The following is a 22,067-nucleotide window of genomic DNA, read 5'->3' on the forward strand; positions in this document are numbered from 1 at the left end:
ACCGGGTGCCATCTGGGCGGAGGGCCTGGGCTGTGGAGGAGGAGCGCTTACCCTCTGGGTGTCTCAGAGGCGGGCCTGGGAGTGGGCTGGCCCCAGCTCTTTGTCTCCTGGCCTCTGGTCCTTGGTCCCTGGCAGCATCTGAGAGATGCAGTGGCGGGGGCGGGGGGGGGGGGTAGTGGCTCTGTCTAAGGGGGTCGGGTGGTAACTGGGCAGGGCCTGAGCCTTCAGACCCAGGACAGGTGGGACAGGACCCCTTCCAGGCGGGGGACCTCAGATCAGGTGCCTCCCCCCGGACACCATGTCAGAGCTGGACAGGGCACTGATATGCAGTGTGTTCCATCTTCAGGCCACAGCAAGAACTTTGTAGGCTCTGAAGCCAGATGTACAGAGTTTGAGTCCTGCACAGGCTGCAGGAAGTTCCCCTCCTTGTCTCGCCTTGGGCTGTCACCTGTAAATGGAGACTCTGCTACATGGATGTGGCTGTGAACCACATGCTCGTCTGCTCCCCCTTCCCCCACCACCAAATTCACGAGTCGGAAACTTAATCCCCCACTCCGCCTGCTGCTGCTATGTACTGGCAGGCCTTTGGAAAGGAATTAGAAAAAGCTGAAGCCACGGGTGGTCCCAGGAAGGGAGTGGTGGTTTTGTGAGAAGATCAGAGGTTTGAGCTGCCTTCATCTTCTCTCTTGCCTTTAAACTGACACTCGTGAAAGCTTTGCCATACATCGCCAGAATAGTTCAGGATTTCTACTTACCAGGAGCCCTGTAACAGTTAGACCAAGCTACTGCTACTTGGGTTGAGGACTGCCACCAAGTGGGAAGGATGGCAAAGCTGTAAAGGTGGTGGGGGATGGGGGTGGTAGGAACTCAGTGAGTCCCAAAGCATCACTGGCTCCATGGGCACCCAAGGCCCTGCTCTCAGAAGCCACAGCACTTGCTGGGAAGGCACCTCTGGTGTGCAGCCTGTGACCACAGTTGCCTAGGTTACTGGGCAGAAACCCATGCACAGTCCTTACTGGAGCCTGGGTGAACTGACAGGTGGCTACAAATGAGATAAAGGCTGGACACTTGAGTCTTCCTGTCACGTCCGTCCCCTGTGTCCTGAGCTTTGAGTTTGTCTCCAGTCCTCCCTGCAGGCAGACAGGTCACCACGTGGTAAGGGACACTCCATTTCCTCCACCCCTCTTTGGGCCTTTCCAACACCTACTGTCCCTGCCTCTTCTGAACTCTCAGACCACGCCCCCAGGCTAGGAGACAGTGAACCATGGTGACCCCAGGCTCCAGAGCAGTTCCTGAGTGGTGATGTTTGTCCATCGGCCCACCAGAGAACAGGCCCGGATGTCCGTGAGGCTGTGCTGAGGCCAAGCCTATGGAGAATGGACAATCATCAGCGTGAGTCCAGTGCCCACACCCAGAGAAGCAGTAAGAGCTGCTGTTCCGTGGGCAGCATCACCCCCCACCCCCATCTCCCTGGCTGGAGCCCTTGGCTCAAGCTGAATTTGGTCAGCTCCAGCTCACGTCCCGATAAAGCTTCACCTGCCCATCAGATCCGTGAGCTGTGACTCCACCTCCTCCTACGGTTTCTGTACTGTAAGATCCCACATTCCAGAATCATCACCCTCTGCCACAGTGTATACACAGCCCTGGGACTTCTGGCTTCCAGACTGTAAGAAGCAAATTCTGCCAGGAATTACAGTCTGCCAGGAGGCAGCCACACAACGCTGGTAAAGACGGGCTGAAGGAGAATGGTAGGCTCCTCCCCCCGCTCCTGCCTGTTCCTCCCAGTGAACCTGAGTGAACCTGTTCATGTCAGGGTCAGGCTGGGTGTGGCCCCTCTGTACAACCATCTAAGCTGCAGCTACTCATAGGACATGGCGCTCCAGCAGGTCTGTCGACATTGGTTTTGCTGCCTGCCAGATGAGGGCACCATCCAGGATCCCTGACTCCAGGGGTTCCATTCCAAGATGACCTGTCCCCTCCAGGTATCCAAGGCTGGGCCCAGCCTGGATGATCAGAGGCTGTTGGACCAGAGGCCCAGACACAGTGGGGAGGGGGATTCAAGAGGTTGTTTCTACCTCTTGGGCATCCATAGTGCTTGTATGGATTAGTTTTGTTGATAATATTAGTGAGATAATATATAAAACTAGTGTGCTGATAAGAAAAACAATTATAAGAGTATGGTCGTGAAAATCAGTTAGTTCCTCTATGATAGGGAAGCCCCGGGAGAGATGCAAATGGAGCATGGGTGTGTGCAGACAGTGGCTGACGACATCACTGTCCTGAGTAGAGGCTGCCCTCTGAGTCACCCGCTAAGGAAGGCCAAGGAGCCTTACCTCAGCCCACATGAGGCCAGGGGCAGTCTTTGTGGTCCTCAGGGCTGGGTAAGCGGTGACTTCATAGTGTGAGGCTGGGCAGGGAGTTCAGATGGGGGACAGGGCCAGATGAAGGCACAGGACCTACAATGGCCACCAGCAGTTCTTGTCTGAAAAGTGCAGGTGTGGGGAGGGGAAGGAGAGGGTGTATACAGGGATGAGTGGCAGATCTCATTCAGTCAACCAGCACACTGGAGAGGGGGCACTGGAAACAGGGCCAGGCCAATGTCCACACACTGGTGGGTGGCAGAGGTGGCCCCATACACCCTGAGACTGAGAGGGGCTACACCTCCCCAGAGGGCCACCCCAGGGATGCTCCTGCAGCCTAGACCAGAGCTGGGAGACGTGGGCCCCAGGGAAGGGGAGAGGTGTCCTGCAGCACAGATGGGAGCTCCACTGCCCGCCCTAGAGGTCAGCACAGAACTGCCCTGAGCTGCAAGAGCCTAGGACTACTTGTCTCTGCAGCCCACTTCCTGGTGGAAAGGGGAAGCTGCCAAGCCTGCTGTGGCCTTTTACTCTGAGCCTCTGTGTCCCTCTGTGTTAGGGGACCAAACACGGTTGTGGGAGTCAGAGGGGACTTTTGGGTGTGGGGAGAGCACATGGGTTTGCCTCCCCTCCAGGGCTCAGCCCGAGTGACCTCTGACCTGAGGCTCACAACACCCACCTGGCACACACACAGGGCCACATATTTCACTGAGCGTCCTGACAGCTCCAGGGCCCAGAGAGGACGGTGGCCACTTGTCAACTGCAGAGGTCCAGCCAACTCTGGTCTGCAGCCCCAGCCAGCCCTGAGGCCTGAGACCCCCCCTCTCCCCAAGGGCATACGGAAAGCTTAGAGGAAGGAAACGCGCTTTAGAGGAAGGAAACGCGCGGGCCTCCGGGGCCTCTGTCATCTCCAGCTCCCCCTCCTTTCCCCATCCTCTTTTCTCCATCCTGAGTGGCCCCTCCCCACGGATCTTATCCAAGAGAGCTCAGTCAGGTTCCCAGGAGCCAGGCCTGTCAGCGCCCCTAGTGCTGCGGGTGGGTCCTGGCCAGGCCGGTGGGCGGGGCCTGGAGTGGGCGGGGCATCGAGGGGGCGGAACCAGTCAGGGTGGGCGGGGCAGGGGCGGGGTCCGGGGGACGGGGCCTGGGCGGGGCCAGCCGGGGAGGGGCGGGTCCCGGGGACGAGCCAGGGGCGGGGCCAGCCGGGGAGGGGCGGAGTCTGGGATGGGGACTGGGCGGGGCCAGCCAGGGAGGGGCGGGGCTGGCCAGGGAGGGGCGGGGTCCGGGGACGAGCCAGGGGCGGGGCCAGCCGGGGAAGGGCGGGGCCGCCCCTTCCAAGGAGGGCGGGCCCGGCGGTCGCCTTTAAATGTGGCCGGGCGCTGGCGCCACCGCAGGCCTGGGAGCCGCCGCTGTCGAGCCCGGCCATGTCCCTGCGTCCGGGGCCTGTCCCCGTCTGAGCGTCCGCGGCCTGCGTGTCCCGTCCGCGTCCCGCCCGCGTCCCCGCCGGTCCCCGCCGGTCCCCGGCACCGCCATGCCGGCGCGCTCGCTGCTGCTGGCCGCGCTGGCCGCGCTGGCGCTGGCCCCGGAGCCGCCGGCCGCGCCGTGCCCCGCGCGCTGCGACGTGTCGCGCTGCCCCAGCCCGCGCTGCCCCGGCGGCTACGTGCCCGACCCGTGCCACTGCTGCCTGGTGTGCGCGGCGGGCGAGGGCGAGCCGTGCGGCGGCGCGCGGGACGCGCCGTGCGGGGACGGCCTGGCGTGCGTGCAGGGCGCGTGCCGCTGCCGCTGGGCGCAGGCCGTGTGCGGCACCGACGGGCACACCTACGCCAGCGTCTGCGCCCTGCAGGCCGCCAGCCGCCGCGCGCTGCGCCTCGCGGGCGCGCCCGTGCGCCAGCTGCAGAAGGGCGCCTGCCCCTCGGGTAAGCGGGCCCGCCCTGGGGAAACTGAGGCTCGGCCGAGGGAGGGCGGGAGGGCCCCACTTCCTGCCTCAGAATGGCGCGTCCGGCCCTGTGGCCTCCCAGGCGGGGAAACTGAGGCCCCCCGGAGGCAAATATTGACCACAGGGTCCAAGACTGGGTCAGGGGTGACACCTGGTGCCCTAGCAGCCTTCAGCTCGGAGTCGAGGCCGCCTGGAAGGCCCGGCTGGCCTGGGCAGCACCGGGTGCCGCTAGCTCTGGACTACACGCACTTACACGTCCCCTGCCCCCCCCCCCCCGCGGGGTGGGGGTTGGTCTTGGTCTCCGGTCTTGGGGCCTTGTGGGCAACACCGCCTTTTGTCTCCTCTGCGGTGGCTGGACGTGTTCTCCAGGGAGGTTAGGAGCAGGGAGACCCCGGGCCATGGGGTTGCCGGGGCTCTGGGATGAGGATTCCTCAGTCCCAGGACAGCCCCCTGACCTGCAGCTGAGGTGGTTCTGGATGGCTGTTGTCCCTCAGCGGGCCTCAGGCTCGGAGGAAAATGCTATCAAACAGTGCTGCCCCTTTCCTTGTTTGGGGCTTGCTTAGGAAAGACAGGCTCTGCTCTTGCTTGGACAGCTGGTCCCCAAGCCCAGCGAGGCCCTGGGTTTGTACAGGTGGGTGAAGCCCTGTGCATCCGCTCTGCCTGTGGTTCACAGGCTCCAGGGTGGGGCCGTCACCACGACGCAGTCCTGAAGAAGGCAAGAGAGCACACAGGAGCAAAGGTGTGTGTGGTGGTCACTGTGCAAAGTGCAAGCCGCTCAGCGCTCAGAGCAGCTGGTGGAGGGAGCAGAGGCAGGAGAGGGTCGCACCCCCCCCAGATGTCAGGGACAGTTCCACAAATGGCTGTGCCAGGCCAGTGGACCTGGCCTTCATCCTGACGGGCAGAGCTGGCTTCCCAGTAGACGGCGCATCTTTCACCCTGTCCTCCCTGCTCAGCCAAGCGGTCCTCCCTGTGTCACGTCTGATCCTCCTTCCCCTCATCCTGGCCTGCTATCCACTGTCCACCTCCAGTATGGCCACTGTGGAGCTCAGTCGTGAACTTGCAGGCCTCGGGCTTGGGACCCCCGCACCTCTTTGGGCCAGGGCAGCTGAGGGGTCCCCAGTGAGGGTGATGACTGAGATGGGGTGTGGCTTGCCACCTCTTTTCTGGCACTGAGGTGTCGACACAGCTGGCTGGCCACGGGAGGCCAAGGCCAACCACTGGTCTCTACCCTGTCCATCCTCTGTCGCTTTCTGTGCCTCCCCCACACACACCATGTGACCATGGCGGGGGTTGACAGTGGGACGGTTGTGCTCGAGCTCCTGGCTCACCAGATCCACTCAGCCTCCCTCCACCTCGGTGGTGTGCAGGCCTCTGGGTCCTTGGGGTTTGAATGCGCAGTGCTGGCAGGTTTTGCACTTGGGTTTGACTCCGTGTGAAGGCACAGCCTGGGGGCCTGTTTGTGTAGGAGCTCTGCCTGCCTTCTGATGTCCAGTCCACTTCTTGGCAGCTTGGGCTGCACATGGCTTGGACTTCCACACCGATCAGGCAAGGTGACCAGTCCCCTCTGTGCCCTCCTAGGACAGCAGAGGGTGGGGTGGCCATCCACGGAGCCAGCGGCGGCCCAGCCCCACATGAGTAGCTGACAATAGCCAGGAGCCTGTGCGGGGGCTGCTGAGACCAGGGGGGGCCAGCCGTGGAGGAGCCGGAGGCCCGGGCCACTGTCCCCATGCCCTGGGGCCGGGACTCCTGGAAGATGTGCCTCGCCTCCACCACCGTGCATGCCGGCCTGGAGCACAGAGACTGGGGTCCTGAGGCAACATGATAGATGGTGTCTGGGGCCCTCTCCAAGCCATAGGGAGGACGAAGAGTCAGGGTGCCCACCCCAACTCCAGAGCCGTGCCACACACCCCCAGGAGCCCCAAAGGTAGTCCCGGGGGGCAGCTGCCCCAACAGAATCAGAGCGAATGTCAGGCCCAGCTCTGCCCACAGAGCCCCTGCACCCATGTGGTCTGCCTACTTCATGGTGGGCAGCAGGCGGGGTGAGCAGGTGAGCACAGGGTTTCCACAGGGTTTCCAGGTGGCAGACGCCTGCTGCCGGTTTGGCTCCATGGGAGGGAGGGAGGTGGGAGAGAAAGAAAGAAAGGAGGGAGGGCACTGTGCTACCAGGTCAGGGCCTGGCACGGCTGGCTGCATGTCATGGCTCTGCAGCACTGCCTGGGGCTCGGAGCATGGTCCTGGGAGCCCCATCAGCTGCTCTCAATGCAGGAGGGTGGGAAGAGGGTGTACAAGCAGTGGGTGAACAGTGAATAAACCCACCCCCCTGTGCTCCGTGTCCTGGCAGCAGAGCCAGAGCCCACACCAAGCAGACCGCCCGCCCGACACAAAGCCTCAGGCTGGGCCCCCACCCAGGTGCCCACCTCAGCCTGCAGGCAGCTACGCCTCCTTCTCAGGTGCCCCAGCAGGACACCCGAGGGCTTGGTGTCCCAGTCCCCCTGACACTGCAGCTTCACCGCTGCCAGCCTCTGCCCTGCTCTGGTCCCAAGACACACCGTTTCTAGTGTCACCTGGCCCCACCCATGCAGTCCTCCTCCTCCTTGCCCTTCACCCACCCCTGTGGCCATTCTGTCCCCTCCAGAGCCTGTCCCCAAGGTCCAAGTTCCTCTGACCTGGGCCCAGCTGGCCCTGGCAGTGAGCAGGGAAGGCACAGACAGGAGAGCTGGCAGCATCCCCCATCCCCTGCCACTGGCCCTGAGGCGCAGAGACGCCTCTCCCAGGCCCTCAGCCCCAGGACAGCTCCCTGGTTTTCCTTCTCTCGTGTGTCCTCAGGTGACCCATGTCTCCCCAGCCAAGCACACCAGCCTCCAGCTGTGGCTCCCAGCAGGGTCCATTCTGCTGTCTGCAGCCCCCGGTCTTGCTCTGGAAGGGTAAGGTGGGATGGCAGCTGCCCAGGCCTGGGGCAGAGACGCTGCCACCCCTGCTGCACTGCTGGCAGGCTGCCAGGCCCAGCAGCACCAGACACCAGGCTCTGAGCTCCCGCTGGAGCCTCACACTAGTTCTCTAAGGCAGGTGCTCTGCTCCACCTTCAGGCAAGGCTCAGAGAGGCCAAGCGACCCAACTCAGGTGCACAGCCAGGCCCCTCCACCCCAGGTCCTAGGACCTTGTATCTGTGCCAATCTTTGGGCAGTAGGATGGCTGTCCGGCTTCGTCCAAGCCCAGCAGTGCAGCCCCCAGCCATGCCCGGGTGAGATCAGCTGAGCCCCCAGCTCTATCCAGTTCTTCCTGGATGGGCTAACAGAACCAACAGACTCCATTGTGAAGGCTGGCAGGTGGCAGCCATTCTGTGAACGCTGCCATCTGGCTTCTGCCTGTCCTCCATGCCCCCTTTACCAGTCTGTGCGCACAGTGTCTATCCAATCGACAGCACTTGGGTTTGTCTGCATCATCATCCACCAGCCCACAAAGCATGTGAATCCATCGTCCCATTCGTTGTCCAGTGGCCTGGCAGGAATGGTACCGCCGTGGTCTTGAAAGAAACTGAGGCACAAAGAGGAGAGTTGTGAGGTCTTTGGACTCCTGAGTAGCCATTTGCATCTTTCAGACCCTACAACTCTCCCCCTGCTAAATAGTGACGCCGGAACTTCACATCCCATGCCCTGTGCAGCAGGCCACACATGCCCTCACCCCCACCCCATCAGAGCTTCTGCAAGTCCAGCCAGGCACGAAGGTCCCCGGGCAGCTCTCCCCTCTTCCTGTGTCCTGGCCGTGCCCTCTCCTCTCTTGGGGTGTGGGGGTGCAGACACCTGGCCATGGTTGCTTTTATCTGTGTCAAGCTCCTCCAGACCAGAGCCTCTAGGGCCTTTAGATTTCAGTTGAGTTTATTTATGAGAAAAAAAAATAAATTTAAAGCCAACAGCTGAGTCTGTTGAGACGGCTGTGGACTTGAGGCTTTGGCTCCAGGATGGCGTGGGTGTGGGGTTGTCAAAACCCCACATAAACAGTGCGCTTCCCAGCCAGCCATGGTGGGAAGGGGAAGGGGCGGTGGACCGCTCGCCCTGACTCAGGCTGACTCATCCCCGTGCCAGGCCGGCTTAAAGGGCCCTGGGCTCCATTCTGAGCTGCGCCTGCCGAGCTGTGGATGGACTCAGCCCAGCAGAATGCACTTAGCGGCCTCCCATGAGCGTCTCTCCCCGCATCTGCTTCTGCCCCACCGTGCTAGCCTCTGCCAGCAAGCAGGGAACGGGCGTGCGGGTCAGGGGTCAGGCAGACACTCCTGCCATCTCACCCTATCCCTCTGGGGCTCCTGTGTGGGGTGAGGGCCAGTGCACAGCTTTAGGGAGTCTGTTGTCCTGTCCCCAGAAGGGGGACAGCTGGAAACAGGACTCCAGCCAGCCCGTCCCCCAGCCCTCCGTCTGTAGGCCTTGCTACTCTTCCCTGGCTCTCTTTAGTCTTTCCAGAGAGCTCTAAAGAGGACTTGCCTGCAGTCCTGATTTTACCTCGTCCCTAATTCTCCCGCAGGAGAACAAGCCACCCGCAGAGGCCACCCTGCTGAGCTGAGCTGAGCCAGGGGCTGCACTGGCAGAAACCGGGAGGGCAGAGGGGCTCAGAACCCACGAGGCCCTGGGGAGGGGATGGGGAGGGGCTTGAATTCTGCTCCAGCTCTGCAGTGCCAGGACAGCGGGGCAGGGTGGGGGAGTGGGCAGGGTAGGCCTGTGCCGGAAGCTCTGGGTTCCATATGAAGCCGTGTGCAGCCCCTTTCCTCCCCGCTCTCGTCTATCCTGGCATGCTGGGCCCAGTCCTCAGTGTGCCAGAGCACGACCTTCATGTCCCCTTCACGCCAGGCTTGCAGTCAGCGGGTGATTTTGCAGATGCTGTTGCACCCCTGGGCGTGGCTCTTCCAGGCCTGGGTCAGGCAGCTGTGTCCACCTATGGTCACACTGCTGTCCAAACAGCCAGTGGGCAACCGTCCAGGACCCAGCACTGAGCTACTGTAGCAGTGGCACAGGACTGGGCAGGCTGCACACTTGCACGACGGCCACAGGAACCCTGGGGGCTTGCCACCCGGAGGGGAGGGAGTCCCACCCTCGGGTCTTGGTGGAGGTGGGGCGCTGGGCTGGGCAGCAGCGATGGGCAGAGCAGGGCGTGGCAGCAGAGGTCGCCCCACATGAAGGATGAGGCTGGCCTCCAGGCCCTGGCCTCTTCCTGGGACCCGGTATGCCTGGCAGCATGGCGGGAGGCCCTTCCTCCGGATGGGCCAGTCCTCCAGACTGCCATTTCTCAGGGCCCCTGGGCCATGAAATCGCACGTGCTGGGCACCACGGGGGTGGCAGAGCCTTTCTGGGCAGCTGCTGTTACTGTCAGTTTCCTTCTGTGCTTGGGCCAAGGGACAGGGTGGCTGTGCCTGGCACGGGCCAGCCGGCTGCAATGCAGAATTTGGGGATGGTCAGCAGCCCTCTGGGGACTGAAACTTGGACACAGGGGTCCTGGCACTGGAGCCAATGGCCGTGGTTGCTGTGGCCTCCTGACCCTGGCCTGAGGGGGCCTGCAGGCTGCCTGCTTCCTGCAGGAGCTCCTGCCCAGGGGTGGCAGTCGCAGCCATGCCAAGCCCAAGGGCTTAGTGCCCAGAGTGTGAGTGCCGGACTGTGGGGGCCTGGAGGCCTGGGCAGAGGCCTCAGACCTGTGGTCCCAGCAGACAGCAGCCCGGCTGCTGAAGAGTGGTGATCTGAGCCTGCAGAGGTTCTGGGGAGAAGTGTGAACCGCCTCAGGTGGGGCTGACTCGTGGGGAGCCTGTCCACGGAGGACGGCAGCCAGGGGGCCCTCACTGGGGCCCTCGACAGTCACTGCACCAGCCTCAGGCCAGAGGGACCCGAGGGACCGGAGGGACTGTCCCTGCGGGCATGTCACAGGGGGCAGGCAGGGGCTGGGGCCCTGTTGCTGGCTCTGAAGCCAGCTGGGCTTCCAGGTGGAGCTGCTGCCCCATCCCCGCCCCTGCCCCGTGCTCTGGCAGGGCTGTGGGGGGCGGCTTGCCTCTGACGCAGCCTCCTCCTTCCTGCCAGTGCAGGTCTCCAGCAGCTGACCAGCCCACGGTTCAAGTTCAACTTCATCGCCGACGTAGTGGAGAAGATTGCTCCCGCTGTGGTCCACATCGACCTCTTCCTCAGGTGTGTGGCCGCCTCCCCCTCCTGCCCACCTTCCCTCAGGCCGCTGGGCCCCATAGACTTGAGGTCAGCAGCCAGGCGGGGGGGGTGTCCAGGGACCTCACTCCTCAAGGCTAAGCTTAGAACAGCACAGAAGGGGACAGGCTGGGAGAGGACAGCACATGGGGGGACAGCCTGGAGGACAGCATGGAGGGGGACAGCCTGAAGGACAGCACATGGGGAAACAGCCTGAAGGACAGCACGGAGGGGGACAGCCTGGAGGACAGCACGTGGGGAGACAGCCTGGAGGACAGCACATGGGGAGACAGCCCATCCGTCTGCAGTGCGTCTCACCAGAGCAAATCGCAGCTCAGAGAGGGATCTGCTCTTTATGGGCAGGAAAGCATGTCTGCTTCCTGTGGCCGAGTGCAGCTTGCACCCGGGCCTGTGCTCTCGTCCTCCACCCCGCTGTCCCCACCACGCCCGCCTGACCACCCCGTGCTGACAACCCCCTCTGTGTGGCAGACACCCTCTGTTTGGCAATAACGCGCCCCTGAGCAGCGGCTCCGGCTTCATCATGTCGGAGGCCGGTTTGATCGTCACCAATGCCCACGTGGTGTCCAGCGCCAACACCGTCTCTGGCCGGCAGCAGCTCAAAGTGCAGCTGCAGAATGGAGACTCATACGAGGCCACCATCAAGGACATCGACAAGAAGTCTGACATCGCCACCATTAAGATCCACCCCAAGGTAGGGGTGCGGTGGGCAGGCGGGCAGGCGGGTGGGCAGGGCAGCTCACTCCAGCCCCGTCTTCTCACCGGAAGGCCCCGGGCACTGAAGTTTGCCCACCAGCACTGAGTGTCCGGAACCCCTGTTCTGAATGTCCAAGCACCAGGCAGAGACCCAGCAAGCCTGGGCCACCAGGGAAGGCTCCAGGCCACCCCACGAGGGTCTCTCCTGACCCCAGGCCATGCAGATGTCCTCACAGGGTGGCAGACGTGAGGTGGAGAGCCCTGGGACCTGTGCCCCAGGGAGGGCCCCTTGCCCGGCGGCACAGACAGCCACGCTGAGAGCCAGCCAGGCTCTTCGGGCTCCATGCAGAAGCAGAGAGGGTGGCAGGTTCGAGGCTGACATCACACCTCTCTGGCCTGAGCTTCCTTACTGGGAAATCAGATTGAGCTGTTTTGAGCCTTCCAAAATGGGGGTTCCAGGCCCTAGCCTGGACTCCAGGGGGCAGCCAGTCTCTCCATCCTATGCATCTTGGGGTGCAGTATTTGGCGGGGTGGTATCTGTGCCTTCTACCAGAATCCACAGGGAGCTGTGGCCATTAAGCCCAGGCCTCAAGGACCTAGGAGGCCGGGCCACGGCTGCTGTGTCATGGACACTCTGTCTGCCCAGCTGAGCCTCCATTCTGGGGACTCTGGGACTGAGTCTCTGTCAGGCACTGTCCTGGCCTTGGCCGAGGACTCTGGGGACTCGCCCAGGCCTCCGGCCTGCCCTGGGGCCTGCCAGGGTTTCGCTGGGTCCCCCTAGCCTTGCTCCTCTGCTCCTCCCTCCCTCGTCCCCTCTCCAGAAAAAGCTCCCCGTGTTGCTGCTGGGGCGCTCGGCAGACCTGCGGCCCGGAGAGTTTGTGGTGGCCATTGGAAGTCCCTTCGCCCTGCAGAACACGGTGACCACGGGCATCGTGAGCACCACGCAGCGGGACGGCAAGGAGCTGGGCCTTCGCCACTCCGACATGGACTACATCCAGACCGACGCCATCATCAACGTGAGTCCCCCGGGGGCCCCGCGGGTCAGCCTGGACTCCAGCTGCCGTCCAGGTCCGACAGCCTCTGCATTCTGGAGCTCGGCCACCCTGGATGGCCGCCTCCCTGGCCAGCCTGCGAGGCTCCTGACTGGGCTTGAAGTCGTTTGGGTGAAGCCAGTGGCTCTCTGCTGGCGTGGCTGGCAACCGTAGCATGGAAGCGGGAGTCGCCCCTGTGGGTGCCACCAGGAGTGAGGGGTGACGCTGCCGCACCCAGGCCTGAGGCTTACAGAGATCACACCAGCTGCCCACTGTCCCCCGATTCTACCTATACAGCGGTGGCTGAGCACGGTCTCAGCCACCCAGTTCCCTCTGTCATCGCTGGCAGCAGAGGTGGCGCTGTGGGCTCCCCGCCCAGCCAACGCGCTCTTTCCTCCCTTGCAGTACGGGAACTCCGGAGGCCCGCTGGTGAACCTGGTGAGTGTCCCTGCCAGCAGATCACTGGTTTTCTGGGGCTCTGCTCACTCTGGCCTTGAGGTCAAGCTCACAGTGCTCCACCCAGTACCACGGGGAGTCACCCCGGGCCCCTCAGGGCCAGTGGTCACCAGCCAGGAGGACTCGCCTGAGGACAGCAGCCGGGGCTAGGGCCAGGGGCCCTGTGGTGACATGGGATGTAGCAGACGCCATGGACCACACTGTGCTGAGCCTCGGTGTCCTCAGGTGACCAGAGGAGGTAGAAGGCTACCTGCTCCCTTCCGTCCCCTCCATCACCTTTCCTCACTGCTGTCCTGAGCTCCAAAGTCAGGCTCATCCCCATCCAGGCTGAGATTCTCCCAGAACAAAGCAGGGGCTTTGCATGGGACAGGACAGGAGGTGGACAGGCGTGGCTACTCCTGAGTACCACGTAAGCCCCTGGCCTAAGGGGGACCAGGGAGGGCTTGGGGGAAGGGAACGCCTAGCACAGACTCAAGATGGAGGAGGACGGGGTACACAAGAGAGCCCCAGGGAAGAGGGATGGCAGCCGGGGCTTGGAGGCCACAGAAGCCAGGAGGATGAGGTCAGGGGTAGGGCTGAGGAGAGCGCTGGGCGCTGGCCAGATGGGGCTCAGCTCGGAGAGGCTCCTGTGGGTGGGGCGTAGGCTGGAGGCCAGGACGCCAGGCCAAGAGGACTCTGTGTTGCTTGTTGTCCAGTGGTGAGGCTGGGGGGAGGGGGGAGGACGGGGGAGGGGGGGAGGACGGGGGAGGGGCGAAGGATTCGTGGTCCTGAGCTCCAGGGGTCAGGAGGACAAACAGACCTCGTGCAGAGGGCCCCCTGGCCGCATCCTGCCCGAGACGTTTCCCTGAGTGGACCGAGCATGGAGCAGCCTCAAGGACCTTGAGGAGCACAGCGGGGAGGAGGTCACAGACCTCGAGACCTCCAGAGACTTCTGTTCAGGAGGGCGGGGCATCCAGGTCACCGCCGCTGCGGACGCCGGGCTTTGAAGGGGTCCCCTGAGTAACCACCCCCCCTGCTCCCCCTGGGCCAGGACGGCGAGGTCATCGGCATCAACACGCTCAAGGTCACGGCCGGCATCTCCTTTGCCATCCCCTCTGACCGCATCGCACGCTTCCTCTCTGAGTTCCAGGACAAGAACACTAAAGGTACAGAGCTCACCGAGAGGCCGGGGAGGCCATGGCTCCACGGCCGCCCCAACTCCCAGAGCCCACGCCAGGGGCCCACTCTGGACCCTCGTCCCTCCCAAAGCCACAGGGCCCCGGGACAGCCCTTCTCAGTGCAGCCATGTTCACCCCTCCCACTCCAGATGGCTGAGGCTCATCTCCACCCCCACCTTCTCCCTGCCACCTCCCTGTCCCCCTGTTCATCCATTATCCATCCCCACGCCCACATATCCACCCATGCTGTTATCATCCACCATCCACCTACCCACCCAGCTCGTCCACCTGTCCATCTGCCCATGTATCTGGCTACCTGCTCATTTACCCACTCATCCATCTATCCATCCACTCACCACTCATCAGTCTACCAAGCCACCCACCTATCCACCCACCCATGCATCTACCATCCACCATCCCAACTCATCCACCAATCTGTCCGTTCATGTATGCGTCCATCTATCCACTCATTTTCCCACCCATCCACTCATCTGTCTACCCAACCATCCATCTACCCATTTTCCTTCCCTCCTTTTCTTCCTTCTTCCCCTCCCTCTACCCATCCATCCACCCTTTCAGCCTTTTCCACCTGGCAGGCATTCTTTCTTCCAGGAGAGCAGATCCCAAGACTCTGCTCCTTGAGAACCTCCCCTGGGAGAGGTCACCCTGTCCCTTCTAGAGGCCCTGAGCCTCCCCTCGGGAGAGGTCTGGCCAAGGCACAGTGACTGCGGTGGACACATGCCAGCCTCCTCAAGTTGGTAATTGCCACCTGCTCTGGAGGAGGCTGTGACTTTTCCTGTTCTTAGGCCTCTCCTGTGCCCCCGTCCCATTTGTGGGCCTTTCTTGTGGTCCCCCTTCCTGTTCGTAGGCTTTCCATTTTAACATCTCCTGAGCGGTGATCAGAGTGTCTGCTGTTCATGTGGTCTCCATCACGTTCTTAGCATCTTAACACCTGCTAATATACTACATTGGTTTTGTTAGTTTCTTATTCATTTATTTGCTCAAATTGAATTCGGGGTTCACGCTTGTTGGTAGACATTTGGTCACAGGAGCCACTCCTCTAGCTCTTTTAGCATTGGTTGTTGTTGGAGATACAGTCCCTGATTATGCCTGAGTCTCCCTCGGCTTCCATCCACTTAACGGCCTTCCTCGCTGAGAGGGCAGGACACGTTATTGCTCTCAGCCACTGGTGGAAATGAGGGTCTTACAAATGCTTTCTGTCTAGGCTTTCCTTGAGCCTCAGGTCCCCCCCCCCCGCCCCAGTCTCTACCACATAAAAAGCTAAGATTACAGGTGTGTATATAAAGTTATAGCACATGGATTGATTTTTTTTTAATGTTAAACCAACCTTGAATTCTTGGAGGTAAACCTCACATACTTGTGATGCGTTATCCTTTTATATATTTTTGAATTTGATTTACTGAGAGTGTTGAGACTTTTTCATGTGTCTTCATTGGACATACTGGCTTGCTTTTCTTTCCTGGTTTTGGTATGGGGAAAATGGATTGATGTGTACTCACTTATTTTCAGTGCCTAGAGGGGTCAGTAGTTTCTGGGCTACTTCCTCCTTACATAAATTATGGACTTCATTGGAGGATCTGACGTGTTCATCATGGGACAATTTTTAAACAGGAGTAAAGCTCCTTTATTTGAGTGGCTGACTTCTCTTGACTTGTCTTCAGTAGTATGGAACTGACAGGCAATGTTTCCACTTTCAGGTGTGCAGGACTGTGGGTATGGCTCTTATTCTTGGCATCTTCATTTTCTCATGAATGTGGTGGGTAGAGATTTAGCAGTGTTACTGATCCCAAAGAGTCAACTTTTAGTTTTCCTTTATTTTCTCTTTTGTTTCTGTTTTCTATTTCATTAATTACATTCTTATTCTTGTTTTCTATGCTTCCTTTGTTTCCTTCTTTTTAGTTTTTAAGTCTGAAGTCAAATGCTTTTCCTTATTTGTTTATTTACTTTTTATTGTAATGTATAGAGGGGTTTCAGTTACATTCACCAGGTAGTAGGTGCACTACTTCTCACACATTGATGCCCCTTCTCATGTTTCTGTCCCCATTTCCCTTCCCCCACCCCCACTCAAGTGCTTTTCTAACAGTCATTAAAGTGCTACCCATTTCCCTCTTAAACGCTGCCTTTGTATTCTGCAAAGCTTGGTGTCTTATTTTAAACAGTTGAAATACTTTCTAACTCCCCGTTTGATTTCATAACTTTCTAACTCCCCATTTGAAGACAGGCTAGTTAGGAGTATTACTTAGTTTCTGAGTAATTAGGGATTTTCTAAATATCTGTTACTTGTTTTCTTTAATCAGAAAAGTTCATGAAATGAGAAAAAATTCAGCTGAGGGAAGGAAGGGCTCAAGTGATCATACATTGTAAGAACAAAGTACTGAGTTCAGCCCTTGTACCAAAGGAAAGGAAAGGAGGAAGGAAGAAAGGAAGAAGGAAGGAAGGGGGAAAAAAAGAGCAAAATGGAATGACTTTGTTCAAAAAGTTAACTTCAAAGATTTAGATTTCCTGAGGCTTGTTTGGTGATTCCGTATCTGTTGCTGTGATTTCTGGGTCTAAGACACCTGCCGAGTGACGGGGGCTTCCCTCACTGAGTGGCGGTGAGCTGTGCCCTCGTGTGGCGGTGTTACCCGGCGAGCTGGACCCACCGCTCTGGTCTATGATTTACAGCGCGGGCCCAGATAGGTCTGAGCTCAGTTCTGAGCAAGGACATTTAGGGGCTCGGCGGCCGGACGACGGTGGGGAGAGCCTGCTGGCCTCTGGGTGGGTGCAGAGCGCAAGTGTCAGAGCTGAGACGCTGGCTGGAGGGCAGAGCAGACATGAGGTCCCGGGAGCTGGGTGCTCTGTGAGGCAGGGCAGGATGCCTCTCGCCCCGTCAGGCGGGGCGGCGTCCTCGGGAAGGACGTGGGTCTCTGGCCTGCCCTAACCCAGTCCTGTGGGTTTCATTTCCAGACTGGAAGAAGCGCTTCATTGGCTTACGGATGAGAACCATCACTCCCAGGTGAGGTTGCCCAGACAGGTCCCCCTCCTCGGCCCCCTCCTCGGCCCACAGGCTGGGCCCTTACTCTGGGATGCCCACGTCTGCTCTTCCTACTGGACACTGCCCTTGTCCCATGGGCACTTCCTCCTCCAGGAAGTCCTCTGGAGTACACAGGCCCCTCCTCCCGCCTGGCTCTACAGGGCCTCCCCCTCGTGCATATCTCCCTCCCCATCTCCCTCCCCATTTCCCTTTACCAAAATACCAGTCATGGGATTTAGGACTCACCCTAAATCTGGATTATTTTATCTTAACTGCAAACACGTCACAGGCATTCCAAGGTCCTGCGTGACCTCTGGGGGGACCTCCCCACTCCTCCCGCCGTGGGAGTGGCCATCCTCTCTCTGCACAACACTGGCCTCCCTCTACCGCCTGTCTGCGGGGCCTCCGGGCCTGGTGGCTTGGCCAGGAGCCCCTGGAGTGAGGACTGTGTCCTGTTTGAAAGCCCTTTGAAGCCGAGAATACCAGCTTTCCATGGTGCCTGCTCCTTCTCTGCTCCGACTGGCCTGGTGTCTGTCTGTCCGCCCATCTCTCCTCCCATCCGCCCGCTTAGCTGTTACTTTTTCCTGGTTCCCCTCCTGCCTTTCCCTTTCCTGCCACCTCCCATCTCTCCCCCCCCTCCCCCTCCTCCCGTCTGGCCAGCCGTTGCCACCCTGCGTGCCTGTCCAGTGGGCCCTGCCTGGTGGTGGCGGGAAGGATGGTGGCTGTGTGCCTCAGACCGGGTGTGGAGGCTCGAGGGGGCCTTACTCAAATGTGTCTTTTCAGTTTGGTGGAAGAGCTCAAGGCCAGCAACCCAGACTTTCCAGCAGTCAGCAGTGGAATTTATGTGCAAGAGGTGGTTCCGAACTCACCTTCGCAGAGGTGAGAAGGCTGAGCAGGAGCCGGGTGGAAGGGGAGGGCCTGGGGTATGGGTGGGGTACGTGTGGGGTCTGAGCCAGCCTCTTCCACTGACCTTTCATGACCTCGAGACTCCTGGCAAAGTGATGTGGAAAGAGCAGGTAGATTCTGGCTGTTCCCCAACGGCCCGGGGGAGCTGGAGACAAACAGAATGTCCCAGAGAGGGCGGCCACGCCTGTTGTTGGTGGGGCGCCATCTTTCCTTCAGAGTGCTCGGGTCCAGATCCAGCTCAGCTTTGGGGAGACCCAAGCCTTTGTGAGCCTCGGTTTCCTTCTCTGTGGAATGGAGATGGTTTTCAGGGCTGAAAGAGATGGCGTTGTTTTCTTTGAAACTGTCAAGCACCTGAGCTCTGCTGGGTTTTACCACATCACAGGCTCGGGCACAGCCGCTCCCTGCCCAAGCAGGGCTCTGGGCTCCGAACAAACCCCACCCGGCCACTGCAAAACCACAGTTCTAGGAGCCTGGCGGACCCTAGAGTCCGGGCTGCTGTCAGGATGGAGACGGAGCCCGGCCATGTCCGCAGTGAACATTTGCCCCTCTTGAGCCCGGGGCGTGGGCCAGGGCCCTGCTCTTTCTCGTAGAAGCGATTTTCTTAAATCAAGCAGAGCAAGAGGGCCCTGGGCCTCCATGCGGGCCTGGGTGTGGTCACTGCACTATCTCCATTGGCAGGGGGGGCATCCAAGATGGCGATGTCATCGTCAAAGTCAACGGGCGTCCCTTGGCGGACTCGAGTGAGCTGCAGGAGGCGGTCCTGAACGAGTCCCCACTCCTGCTGGAGGTGCGGCGGGGAAATGACGACCTCCTCTTCAACATCTCCCCCGAAGTGGTGATGTGACCCGGGGACACGGGACATGGGGGCCGCCACACATGGGGGCCATGCAGCACGGGGCCACACGACACGGGGCCATAAGACGGGGCTATGGGCACCACGTGACACTGAGCCACCTCCCGCCAGAGCCTGCTGGGGCTCAGGACGAAGGACTCCTCCCAGTCCAGGAGTGGAGCTGGGCCTGGCCAAGGGTCTGCATCTCAACCAGACCCCTGGTCCCAGGGCCTGAGAGGAAAGCCCAGGGTCAGCCCTGAGCCCCTGTTGCTGGTGCTTCCGCTGTTGGGACTCTGGAGACTTCTGCAGCCCCCAGGGCGTGACAGGGGCTGCCGGCCCTGCCTCCCAGAGTCCCTGAAGGACAGACGGCGCGTAGTAGGTCTGGGGTTCTTCTCCCTGGAGCTGGTTCCGGGAGCATCCACCCTGAGCCAAGCCCTGCCCAGGCCACGCGGTCACCTGCCAGCGGGGCCAGAAGCACGGGAGCAGGGCCTCCCGCTCACCAGGTGACAGGCAGCGGCCCGGGGGCTGGGACTGAGCCGCTCGCTCCCCTCCCAGCAGGCACTGCCACCAGGCGGCCCTCACGGTCGCCTGCTCGCTGATGTGTGTTTCCAGGTGTATTTATGAGCTGGGCCGTAATAGCCTCCCGCAGTGTTGCGAGTACTGTACGTTTGTCTACTGTGTGGAATTAAAGTTTACGAGCACGTGGTTCCCTGCTAGTGGTGTCTGAGCCACGACACACGTGCACGGCACCCAGACACATATACGCACACACACACACACACACACACACACTCACACAAAACGGCACACAGACACATACACACACACACACACACACAAAACGGCACACAGACACATACACACACACACACACACACACAAAACGGCACACAGACACATACACACACACACACACACACACACACACACACACACACAAAACGGCACACAGACACATACACACACACACACACACACACACACGAGCCGGGACATTTCCTGGGGGTTTACTCTGGCACTTGGCTAGATGCACGAGGTGGGACCTCAACAGGCGTGTGTGACACTCAAGCAATAGCACACACAGGGCACACCTGTCCCCAGGCTGCCCTGTGCTGTGAGCTGGCACCTCCACTGGTCTCAGCTCCCCGCCATGGCCTCTGCCCCCACCCAGGAGGAAGGTGGACCCAGACCATCTCTGTATGCAGCAGGAGATGAGGCCCACAAAGACCCTGACTTCCAGGGCACCCCCGGGGAAGAACCTTATCTCTCACTGTAGACATGTCCCAGCAATGGAAAATGGGCAGAAAGATCTCAAAGGCGAGAAAAGAAGGCGCCGTGGGCCTGTAATGCCAGCCGCTCTGAAGTCAGGGGAAGGGGGCTGGCAGTCCGAGGCTGGCCGCACAGTCTGGGGTCCTGCCTGTTGCCAGGGGAGCGGAAGTCCCGCCCACTCCCCTCCCCAAGCCTGTCCCCACTCCCCAGGGCTCAGGGGACAGCCTGGATGCGGGCCCTCCACCCCCCACCCCGGGCACACCGGCTCCACAGGGAGATGGAGCCAGTCTGCCAGCCCTGAGTGGAGTGGCACTAGGTGAAGTCTGGATTCAGGGTCTGGCCCTACAGGGCCCACCCTGCCCTCCTCTCTTGGGTCCGCTGCGCCTGTGAGACTGCAGAGCAGGATGAGTGTCCACTGGTGGGCCTGGCTGTGCTCGTGGCTCTGACACGGTCCCACCGACCCACTGGGGCCTTTGTGCTGAGCTGCACACCGGAGGCTGTGGCTGGCGTGGCCCAGGAAGGTTCTCAGGCCTCCGTGAGGCGGCGGGCCACCTGGCAGAAGACCTCCGGCCCCAGAGGCCCTGCCTCTTGGCAGGAGTGCCTTTGTGCCGTGCAGGGCCCATCACTCCCAGCCAGGCAGGCGGCCGACCTCCAGCTGTTCCTGCAGCTGCAAAGAAAGAAAGGAAGAGCCTGTGAAAAACAACTCTTCCAGAGCCAGCCAGCTGCGAACATTGTGCAACTTTGGGGGCCCCCACCTGCCCGGCCTCCTCTCCTCGGTGTATCCCCTGAGGCCTGGCAGGCGTGCCCCAGGGCCCTCAGGCAACCTGGGGGTACAGCTGCGCTCCTACAAGCCTGGGGCCTGGGGCCAACGTTTGCCATGGGGAAACTGAGGCTCAGACAGGGGCCAGGACTGGCTCCAGGTCACACAGGCGCCAGTGGCTGGCCTCCTGGTGACCAGGAGAGGTTCTGTGTCCCCATGGGCAGCTGCGGTCACAGCTGCCATGGGGTAAACATCCGCTGCAGGGAGGAATTGGGGCTGCAGACCCTCCAGTTCTCCAGCAGCTGACCTGTGCCTTGCATCCCCCTCCAAGTCCTGGCTGCCCACCCCGACCAAAAATGGACATTCAGGGATGAGTCCCAGCCTAGGAGGAGTGGGGGAGCCTCGGCCGCTCCCCAGCCTTGAACAGGTCAGGGTGAGCACGGGGTGAGCATGGGAGCAGAAGCCATGGCTCAGGCCCTGGAGCCACAGTGCAGGCCTGCTCTGGGTCCCCTCTCACAGCCTCTGTCCCTAAAGACCACTGTGCAGGCCCGGCTCTGGGTCACCTCTCTGGTCCCCTGCTTCTAGATAAGGACTCCTCTGTGCAGTCGCCTGCTGTCTGGCAGTCCCTGCGTGGACCCTTCCCAGGCCCCACGTAGACCCTTTCCCAGCCCACAAGGACCTTCCCCTGCCCTGTGAGGACCACGAAGGGTGACAGATGCCCACAGACTTGTCCGCTGGGTGTGTGGGACTTTGCCCGTGGGACCGAGGAGGCATCTAAAAAGGAGATGTGCTTCTGGGGCGCTGCTGCCTGGGAATGCCAGAGGCCTCGGAGACAGAGGGCCAGTGAGGACAAGAGAAGGGGGCCCAGAGGCTGCTTCATCACCACTGGCCTCTGTGAGCCCCGAGGTCCTGTCCACACAACCAGGGCATCCCCCCTGCAGACACTCCCTCCACAGAGCAGGCACACAGCCTCTGCCCACTCCCCGCCCTCACCAAGGACACCAGGCCTGGTAGGCCTCCAGGGGACAGGGATACCCTGGCCTCCCCACGGCTCAGCTCCTGCCTCAGCCCTGCTCACCCTTCCCCTCTCCCCCGAGGAGCCTGGGCCCTCAGCTTTGTCCTGGCCTGCTATGCCCATCCTTCTCTGTGCCTGGTAACAGAGCACGTGGCAGGAATGGGGCAGTGGGGGCCCGCTCACCTCATGAGGGCTGGGAGACAGAGACGAGAGGAAGGGCAGGGCGGGGCCCCGGTCTCCCCTTGGTCCTCCTCAGGGCCCCACCGCTTACTAACGCACAGGGGACACACGGGCCCGTGAGGCGCACGCAGGGAGACTGGCATAGCCCCCAGGGCTTCCCAAAGGCCCTGTCACCCAGGGCCACGGTCCCCTAGCCTGGTGGTGAAGCACCAGCAGGGTCTGCAGGGCGCTGGAGCCCTACAGGAGCCTCCCC

General features: G+C 61.1%; 1 protein-coding gene across 1 annotated transcript; it reads left to right on the forward strand.

Moving 5' to 3' along the window:
- The first annotated feature begins 3,755 nt into the window (after positions 1-3,755).
- Positions 3,756-19,298, forward strand: Htra3 (HtrA serine peptidase 3). The gene is made up of 9 exons (XM_090343874.1): positions 3,756-4,270; positions 10,349-10,448; positions 10,950-11,172; positions 11,996-12,190; positions 12,611-12,643; positions 13,692-13,806; positions 16,786-16,834; positions 17,636-17,731; positions 18,437-19,298. Exons 1-9 carry the CDS (start codon positions 3,886-3,888, stop codon positions 18,600-18,602), a joined length of 1,362 nt encoding a protein of 453 aa, XP_090200000.1. The 5' UTR covers positions 3,756-3,885; the 3' UTR covers positions 18,603-19,298.
- The last annotated feature ends 2,769 nt before the right edge of the window (positions 19,299-22,067 follow it).

This window comes from Megascapheus bottae, chromosome 13 (assembly GCF_031878675.1).
Source record: "Megascapheus bottae isolate mThoBot1 chromosome 13, mThoBot2.hap1, whole genome shotgun sequence".
Classification (NCBI taxonomy): Eukaryota; Metazoa; Chordata; class Mammalia; order Rodentia; family Geomyidae; genus Megascapheus; species Megascapheus bottae.